This window comes from Dipodomys spectabilis, unplaced genomic scaffold (genome assembly GCF_019054845.1).
Source record: "Dipodomys spectabilis isolate Male_0828 unplaced genomic scaffold, ASM1905484v1 ptg000097l, whole genome shotgun sequence".
NCBI classification, from domain to species: Eukaryota; Metazoa; Chordata; class Mammalia; order Rodentia; family Heteromyidae; genus Dipodomys; species Dipodomys spectabilis.
Genome location: NW_024870774.1, coordinates 2,355,007 through 2,364,381, shown reverse-complemented (window position 1 = coordinate 2,364,381; position 9,375 = coordinate 2,355,007). Strand labels below are relative to the sequence as shown.

The window sequence follows — 9,375 nt, the reverse complement described above, 5'->3', positions numbered from 1 at the left end:
TCTGTTCTGTTTGTGCCCTGTATCAAGTTCCTGAATAAGATCCAATTTTTAGGCTCTGACTTCTACTTCCTTTACTGGCACAGGGACTTGAATACTGTACAGGGAGCTGAATGATGGGGGAAAAGGGTCTTTGGTCCCAGTATTTTTGCTCTTAAGATTTACATAGCTAGATCATATTGACTTGGGCAGGTGTACTAGACAGTTTGGTCAGGGAAATGCAGTGAGTCTCCAGTATCCTGGGAAAGAAAGGAGATTGGTTAATTTGGTCTGAACTGGGGGAATTGCTTCTGGCTAAGTTGTGGCAGCTATAACAACTTTAGATAAAGAAGGTTCTAGATGAGCACTTTTATTTTTTTCCTGATAGGGTTGAGTTTGTAATTCATGATAAGTTATCTGCCCTTTTCACTTTCCACGTGGTTGGTATACAATAAATAGGCCAGAAGTATCTTCTGCCCTTTTGTGCTGAGGGCCCTAGTCCACTGAAGTGGCCCTAATCAGTTGAGAGGCAATCATAGCCTTCTTACAGTCTGGAGAGTTGGCTTTACCTACTACTGCCTTTGTGATAGAAGTTGAAGGTGACCCATACTGGATCTTTGTCCCTTCTTTTGCTGGTATCTTGATGGTGTTCTGTGAACAGGTTTGCAAGGTTGTCATAATTCCTACTCTCTACCTTTATCCTAACTTCATACTTCCTATTTGTGACCAACTCTTTTGATAACATTAACCAAGAAAGGAAAGTGTGAGGAGAATATTACTTACTATAACTTTCAAGAACCCATGCTGGGAAGAGTCATCTAATATGACATCCTTGAAATAAATTCCAGGAGGATCTGGCTAAAGAGATAAGCTGAAGCTAGTGAGATAATTTATCTTTATTGCCAAAAGTGCAAAGCAGTCTCTATATAACTTAAAGAATTGGGACAACCATGTAGAGAAACCAGACTTGGGCATTCTTTTATAAGGAGCTGAAGAGGTCAGGGTCTGAACTTCATGACTAGCTGTGGAGTTTCTCAGTAAGATGGAGCAACAGCACAATGGGGAAGAAAGTTGTGGGAGAAGCCTCCCTAAGAATCACCCGCACCTATTCACAGTATCTACTGGGCACAAGCCTCAACTCCTGCTGTGAACCTCCCTACTTACGATGCTACGACTTCCTTCAAGGCAGTCCCCAGCTCTGGGAAGGAATATCGGTAGCCACTGGCCAGTGTCCGCCGGGGGACCACCTTCTGGCCCTCCAGCAGCATGATGGCACGCTCCCGCCCAAAGATAGCTTGCACCACAGAGGTGGGGACAGGGATGAAGGCTGGGCGGCCCAAAGCAGCACCCAAGGCCCGGGCAAACTCAGCATTAGTAGTGGTGGAGGCTGGAGCCACTCCATTCAAGATCCCATGCACACGGCTTGTTTCAAGGGCATGGGTCAGGATTCCTGCCAGGTCCCCGATGTGAATCCAAGGGAAGAACTGGTGGCCTGAACCGATGGGACCTCCCAGGCCCAGACGGAAGGGCAGCAGCATATGGCCGATGGCACCACCCCCACGGCCCAGCACAACTCCTAAGCAGGCAAAAGAGATGGCATTGGGAAGCCAGACCACCTTCATTTTTCCCTCCCCCCCCCCCCCCATATGGTGACTTAACTGTAAGAGTGAAGGACTTTGGCTCTTGGGCTTCCCATCCTTCCCTCTGCAAGTTGGCCAAAAGCCATGACTCCCTCTCTTGCTCTCCCCATCCCCGTGTCCCTTACCACAGGCCAGAGGTCATTCTACCTTGCCTGGTACCCAGGCCCTTGATTCTCACCAGAGCGTACCACCACCTGGCGTGTAGAATCTCCGGGAACCTTGGCTGCAGCTTCCCATTTGGTTACCAGGTTGGAGAAAAAGTCAAAGTCCCCTCCTGGGCTGTCCTCATCATACTCGGCAGTCAGGCTGGGTTGGTAGTATGCTGTGGGTGAAACATGATTGGTTTGCTCTGGGTATCCTGTACGTTTCTAGTTAAGGCTCCACTTGGCCTCACTGTCTTTGCCCCTTGCGGAGAAAGCTACAGCTATTTTTACTTTGCGTTTCTCCTTGACCTGACTTGTACCTTCCTGTTAGAAGTCTTATCTTTGGCTGCCAAGAGTGGTTAACAGAAACCTGGATCAGGCAGCATGGATTTTAATTCCTGCTCTATCACTGAACTCTGACATTTGGTAAGTTACTTTGCCTGTTTGTATGGAAGTCTTGTATTTTTATAGTGGGAATAATAGTACCTACCTCAGAGGGCTGTTACAAGGAAATGATGTGATGTATATAAAACACTTAAGAATAGTGACTGATATGTGCGTTATAATTCTTTGCAATTATTTGTTCCCAAAGGTGACAACAGGTCTTCTGTTCCTAAAGAACTGTAGTGCAAAAACACTTGAGTCGTGTTTCCCTGAAAACAGGAACGACACTAATTCCTCCTCCCCTCGCAGGTCTCCCAATTTTCAGTTAAAAGTACCCAGAGGCGCGGAGAAACATGCATGTAGGAAAGGCCCAGAAGTTATTGTGTCTGGAAAACAACAGTTTTCTGGGGGTGTGTACAGCCTAAAGGCCTCGATTACTCTCTCTGCTCCCTTCTTTCCCCTAGTTAATGTAGGTAGTTGGTGATTTGGGGGGGGGGGGGGGGGTGGAGCATACCTACACCTGTGACTATGATCCAGGCCTTTGGGGGTTGTGGGGCGTTCGCGATGGCGTTAGCCAGAGTTTGGGTGGTCTCCAGTCGGCTGCGGAGAACCTCTTTTTGGAAGGCTTCATTCCACCTGCAGGACAATCATAAGAGGATGTAAAAGTCCACAAGTAGTCGTACAGCGTACACACATAGACTTGTCCCTCCCTCTCCAATCCCTGGGGGGTCTCGCTGGAGGATGGGGTGAGGGACCGGCTGACCTTCGGAGGGGGTTGAGGATGTTCTCCCCGGCCAGGTTGACCGCAGCATCGCAGCTGGGCAGCCCGGAGCTAGCGAGCTCATCCTAAAGGAGAAAGCAACACAGTGCCCCTCAGCCCCGCCCCCTTCCCGCCCGCCCCGCCCCCTTCCCCCTGCCCCCTCCCTCCTCCTTCCCCCTTGCCCTCCCCCCCCCCCCCCCCCCCCGCCGGTTCCCGCCCCCCCGGGCTCCCAGGCCGCCCTCCGCGTACCCACGTGATCCGGCCCGGCCCGGGCTTCCGGGACACCAGCGTCACCTCGTGGCCCCTGGCTTTCAGCAGCTGGGTCAGGGCGGTCCCCACGAAGCCCGTGCCGCCGCCTGGTCCGAGAACACAAAAACCGTTTCAAACGTCCCCGCCGCCCGACCCCGGGCCTGGCCCTTTCCCTCCCCGCCATGCCGAGGTGACCCGCGTCACCCGACCCCAGGGATTCCGCTTCTTGGGTTAGGAGGCCAGGGTCGCGTTTTCAGTGCGGGAGGCAGCGTTCTCTCCACCTGGGACGCCGGCCCTCAAACTCTAAGCCGAGCCCGCCCCGTACTCTCCCTCTGCCCGCCCTCACCCACGAGCACCCGCATAGCGACCGGGAGCCAGAGCGCACGCGCAACACAACCCCCTCCCCCCCCACGCTGCGCGGCTGGACGCTCGCGGCCGCTCGCGCATGCGCTCTACCCCGGGGGGGGCGGGGGGGGGGGGAGAGAAGCCAGACTGGGCGGGTCAAAAGGTCTGGGAAACCGGGCCGCGTGCGGGGAGCGCTTTCCTCCGGAGAGACAAACGTGAGCCCGCAGACTCCGGGTTACCCAGTCCGTACAGTTCTGGATGTCCACTCATTGTGGGGTCTGTCATCTGAGGACCCCTGTCCCCTTCCTCACCGCTCTCGTCTCTCCTGGGGGTTAGCTGTTCCAGACTTCCTCTCTGCGGTTATTTTGTGCGGGCCCTGGAGCTGGAACGCAAGGTTCGGGTGCTGTCCTTGGGCCCTAGGCTCACGGCCCACCGTTCCACTTCCGACTGGTTAATTGGAGATAAGAGGTTCATGGACTTTCCTGTCCCGGCTGGCTTTGAACCTCGATCTTCAGATCTCAGCCTCCCCAGGTGCATCAGCAAATATCTGGCTCTGGGTAAAGCATTCCGTTCCGGGCTTGACCATGAACCCCTGGATTTCCACAACCTGGAGGGGGAGAGGGGGACATTCTAGGTCTAACTACAGGTCTCCATCTACCCCGGTTTCGAGAAAAACTATGTCCTGTGTACTGCACCAGCCCCCTTGTGCCACGATCTGCTCCCTTGAATCACCAACTATCCCGGCCTCAGGCTGTGACACCACCTCCAATCCCGCGGGAAGGAAGGCCACTCCTGGCTGTGCCTCAATAAACAGTCTTCACCCGTTGAATCCGGTCTTCTCCATTTTCCTCACACCGAGTAGCTAGGATTACAGGTGTCAGGATTACACGTGAGAACCACTGATGCCAGGCTCCTGTCTTCTCAACACTCCTTAGCACTGTGTTTTGTCTGTTCGTGTGTGTGTGTGTGTGTGTGTGTGTGTGTGTGTGTGTGTGTGTGTATTGGGGCTTGACCTTAGTGCCTGTGCATGTCCTTTAGCTTTTGTGCTCAGGGCTTGAGTCGCAGCTCCACTTCAAACTTTTTTTTTTTTTTTTTTTTACTAGAGAGAAGAGTATTACATGCTTCTTAGGCCAGAGGTGGCTTCTAACCACGAGGCCACACTGCATCAGGTCTTCATGTTTTTCTTATTTTCATAAGCTTTTTTGTTTTTGTTTTTGTAGGTTAGCTTCATTTTCGGGAAGAGTGGCTTCCTTAAGAGCAAAGATGGATTCTTGGCTTCTGTTTCCATCAATGCAATCATCTTAGGATTGACTGTTGTTGACCCATTAAGGATCCATATCCTCTTTCAACCAACCATTCTGGCCAAGTAGGAAGGGTTCTAAATGGCCAGGAATAGGTCATATGTCTATTACTAGAGCAGAGGTTCACCGGTTACTATTCACCATTGTAGAAACCCAACTATGCTTCCTCACCCACATACTCTAGTTATTGACAACCCTTTCCTTTTTCTCTGGGCTTTATCTTTCCTTTCAATGAATTTGGGGGTGGCATGAGACAAGTTCTTCTAAACAGATAGACGAAGACAGTGGCCTGTTAGTAATCTTATACAGGTAAGATAGGAACCCTGTGCCCAAGGTACAATAGAACGGAGCTGCAATCCCAGAGACCAATTCTGGATCTCCAAGGAGGTTGATGGGTAACAGGCTCTTCCTGCTTCTTCTCTAAGCCCCTTAAAGTTTTTCATTTTCCAGGTTCTGAGAATTAGGAGGATCAACTTTTCTTTCTGTACCTGCGTTTACAACTGAAGTATTTAAGTTTAATTATTTTCAGCTCTCATAGACCATTTGGCACTTAATAGTCTATTAAACTTCGAATCACACAGCAAGACACAAGAACATTCTCTCTGAGTGGATGGGAAAGAGAAGTTTCTTTGCTTTGTGGGAAGTGAGGAACTGAGCCAGGTCATCTCTTTGGAGGATAGGAAGTCATCATGGAGCAGGATTCTGGCTGCAACTTTGGCTTAGGCCAGGGAAGGGTAGAGTAGGGCTGCTATCCCTTGTCTGTGCCTTCTCTAACAGTGTAGCTGCCCTTTGCTTCATTTTACAGACAGGTTTTGTGAGACTCTAGATGTTACTTGATAGGTGTTATTTATATTGTTGTCATCATTTAATATAGTTTCTGATGAAACTATGGTAGAACTACAGTGAGTAAATGAATCAACCCAGCAACAAACCCACCAAAATTTCAACTATGGAGACATATCAGATAAAGAATATTATTATTAATATAATAATATTGTTATTTCTAAAAAATGATCTTCTTTGACCCTGGATTCTGGGGCATAGCTTGCCCCTTGCCTTCTGGAGATGCCAGCCTCTTCAGGGTTGCACTTTCCTTCTACATGAAGACTTCAGATGCCGCCCTTCCTATTGGATCCAGACATCTGATCCAGACATCCAGACAGATACCCTTGGCTGAGATCTGCTTCAGAAACCCACAGCAATGAATGAGCAATGGGCTAAGAATTTCCTTTCTGTGTGCCCTTCCAGTATTGTAAAGGAAGGGGTGGGGAGGGAGAGGGAGACAGAGGTGAGAGGGACAAAGGAAGAGAGAGAGATGAATGTATTGATAGTGGTCTTTGGACAGGCTATGGCTGAGGAGCACTGTTCAGTTAGAGCACTACTTGCCGCCAGAGGCTACAGTAGCCCAGATCTTCTATTTCCATTCACTCAGAGAATTTGAGGCAGTACACCCTTGCCACTGTTGTGGCCCTGGGCTTTAAAATCGACATTAAAAGACTTTTCCTCGGTTTATTTTCCTCTGGCCCTAGCACAGACCTCTGAAATTATGGAGAAAGCTCTTCCCACCAGAGTGGTCATGGCCCTTCAGGAGGAGGCAGAGCAAGACTGGGCCCCAGGAGATGGCCCCAGGGAAATGTAACCAAGGGGACTATAGAGCAGCTCTGCCTGGCCAGGCCTGTGCAGGGAGGAGGGCTGCTTCTCACATCTCTGGATCGCAGACATGATGATGGAAGAGCCTGTTTTTCTCTCTGCACTTCAATAACAAGATGCTTGGACTCAACGTGGAGAGGAGGCAGCTTGGAAATCCTCATACACGCACATGTGCATGTTTGTGAGTGTGTATGTATATGTGGGGTGTGTGCACTGAACACAGGGGATGAAGTCTGTAGCCCTAAGCAGTATTGAGGTAATGCTAACTAAGGCTGGTTCTTATTTTGTCTTCTACCTTCTGCCCACTTAGTTCACATTTTTGTTTCTTATGCCAATTCTACGGCTTGAACGCAAGGCCTGGGTGCTGTCCCTGAGCTTTTTTGCTCAAGATTAGTGTTCTGCCACTTGAGCCACAGCTCTGTTTCTTGCTTTTGGTGATTGTCTAATGGGCTTTCCTGCCCAGGCTGGTTTCAAGCCTTGATTCTTAGATCTCCTGATAGGTGGGATTGCAGGTGTGGGCCACCAGTGCCTGGCTTATAGTTATGATTTTTTTTTTGTCGGTCATAGGGTCTGAACTCTGGGCCTGGGCTTAAACTCAGGGCATAGGTGTTGTTCTTGAGCTTTTTTTTTTTTTTTTTTTTTCTGCTCAAGGCTAGTACTCTACCACTTGAACTGCAGGCTTTTTTGGTAGTTAATTGGAGGTAAGGGTCAGAATTTCCTGCCCAGGCTGGCTTCCAACCTTGATCTGCATATCTCCCCAAGTAGCTAGGATTACAGGTGTGAGCCTGGCAAAGTAAGCCAGACCCAAAGAAAAGTAGGTTGTATGGGTTCCCTCATTTGTCATAACTAGAATATGTCTTTGATATTCTTTTTTTTTTTTTGGGGGGGGGGTCCTGTCGTGGGGCCTGAACTCTGGGCCTGGGCACTGTCCCTCAGCTCTTCAGTTCAAGGCTAGTGCTCTACCACTTGAGACACAGCACCACTTCTGGCTTTTTTCTTTTTGCTTATGTGGTGCTGAGGAATTAAACCCAGGGCCTCAGGCATGCAAGGCAAGTACTCTACCACTGAGCCACCTTCCCAGCCCCCTTCAATGCTATTTTGATTTGTATTTCCTTCATAGTCAGGGCTGTTGAACATTTTTTCCTATATTTATTAGTCATTTGTATTTCTTTTGAGCATTGTTCATTAATTTGCTCATTTATTAATTGGGTTGTTTGTTCTTTTGGAGTTCAGCTTTTTTGAGCTCCTCATATATTCTAGTTATTATTCACCTATCATATATATCTGGCAAAGATTTTTCTCCCATTTTGCAAGCTGTCTCTGTTCTAGTGTCTTTCTACTCTCCTGTCTACCCACCTACCCTCAGCCCCAGAAGATTTTAGTTGGATGCAATCTCATTTGCTGAGTTTTCAGAGTCTTAACCAGGAAGCCTATGCTTCTGTTTCTCTGTTTTCCTCTATTAGTTTCAAAGTTTCAAGTTTTGCATTCAGGGAAAATGGAGTTTTTGCAGGAAAGCCAGAGTTTATTTGCAGGGGTGACAGTGACTCTCCTCCACCCTGCTGAAATAGTTCTTGCCAGCCATCTTCACTTGGCTGAGTTCATAGATCTCATTTCTGACCTGCATGTACTCTGCCTGCTGTCACATTTGTTTAAGCACCTTTTTTCACTTAATTTCCATGTTATGTTCTTCCACCTCTTTCTTACCTTGTTAGCCAATCTTCAGTCCCTTTGCTGGTTTTGATTGTTTCCTCCTCATGTCTAGACTCTGAAACACTCCACCTCTGTTCTTGGACCTTTTCTTTATGTATACTACTTACATGCCAGTATGAATTGTTTAAAAATAGTATCCTGTAACTCCTAAATTTATGACTCTCCGCTTTGATCCCAAAGCCCCTTTCCCTGAAATCTAGAATCCACATCTCCATGTAGACTGTTAAAAGCATGTAAATTTTATATGTCCCAGATTATACTCTAGATTTCCCTGACCCCAAACCTATTTTTGCTTTTTAAAAAATTAGTTCTCCCGGTCTTAGCAAATGGGACTTGTAGTTTTTCTATTTGCTGAGGAAAAATTTAAAGTCACCTTTGACTCCTCCATTTTTCTCCCAGAGCTGATCTGTGAGCAGTTCTTCAGGCTCTGTCACTAATAAATCAATGCATAATTCTTATCAACTTAACCACAGTTACCACCTAATAAACAAATGCTATCCTATTCCTGCATTAAAAAAAAATGCCTGTCCTGGGGCTTAACTCAAGGTGCTGTCCCAGAGCTTTTTTGCTTAAACCTAGCATTCTGCCACTTGAGCCACACAGCTTTACTTCTGTTTTTTTTTTTTTTTTTGTGATTAATTAGAGATAAGAGTTTCACATGGACTTTACTGTCCAGGTTGACTTGAAACCATGTTCCTCAGATCTTACCTCCTGAGTAGCTAGAATTTCATCTGTGAGTTACTTTTTTGTACTAGTTCTGGGGCTTCAACTCAGGGTCTAGGTGCTGTCCCCGAGCTTTTTTGTTCAAGTCATAGTGCTCTACTACTTGAGCCACAACACCACTTCTGGCCCTTTTGGTGGTTAATTGGTAAGAGATAAGAGTTTTACAAACACTTCTGCTTGGTCTGGCTTTGAACTGATCTCAGCCTCCTAACTAGCTAGGATTACAGGTGTGAACCACCGGTATCTGGCTGTCTCCATAGTTTTAGCTCAAGTCTAGCGCTCAAATCACAGCCCCACTTCTAACTTTTTGATGGTTAATTGGAGATAAGAGTCTCATGTGCTCTCCTGCCCTGGCTGGCTTCAAACTGCAGTATCAGATCTCAGCCTCCTGAGTAACTAGGATTACAGGTGTGAGCCATCGGCACCAGTCTTGCTATATGAAGAAAACCTTTTATTGATTTTTCTAGCTCCAAATCTAGAATATTCTATTCTTC

At 47.9% G+C, this 9,375-nt stretch overlaps 1 protein-coding gene across 2 annotated transcripts; it reads right to left on the bottom strand.

The window, feature by feature from the left end:
• Positions 1 to 854: 854 nt before the first annotated feature.
• On the bottom strand, positions 855 to 3,568 carry Sdr39u1 (short chain dehydrogenase/reductase family 39U member 1). 2 transcript variants are annotated; one of them, XM_042686329.1, is made up of 6 exons: positions 3,499 to 3,568; positions 3,153 to 3,259; positions 2,907 to 2,989; positions 2,658 to 2,779; positions 1,795 to 1,938; positions 855 to 1,552 (listed from the first exon to the last, which is right to left on the bottom strand). In XM_042686329.1, exons 1-6 carry the CDS (start codon positions 3,512 to 3,514, stop codon positions 1,137 to 1,139), a joined length of 888 nt encoding a protein of 295 aa, XP_042542263.1. In that variant the 5' UTR covers positions 3,515 to 3,568; the 3' UTR covers positions 855 to 1,136. The 2 variants fall into 2 exon arrangements, with proteins under 2 accessions (XP_042542263.1, XP_042542264.1); XM_042686330.1 differs by lacking the exons at positions 2,658 to 2,779; positions 3,153 to 3,259; positions 3,499 to 3,568 and having other exon boundaries at positions 2,907 to 2,988.
• Between the last annotated feature and the right edge of the window lie 5,807 nt (positions 3,569 to 9,375).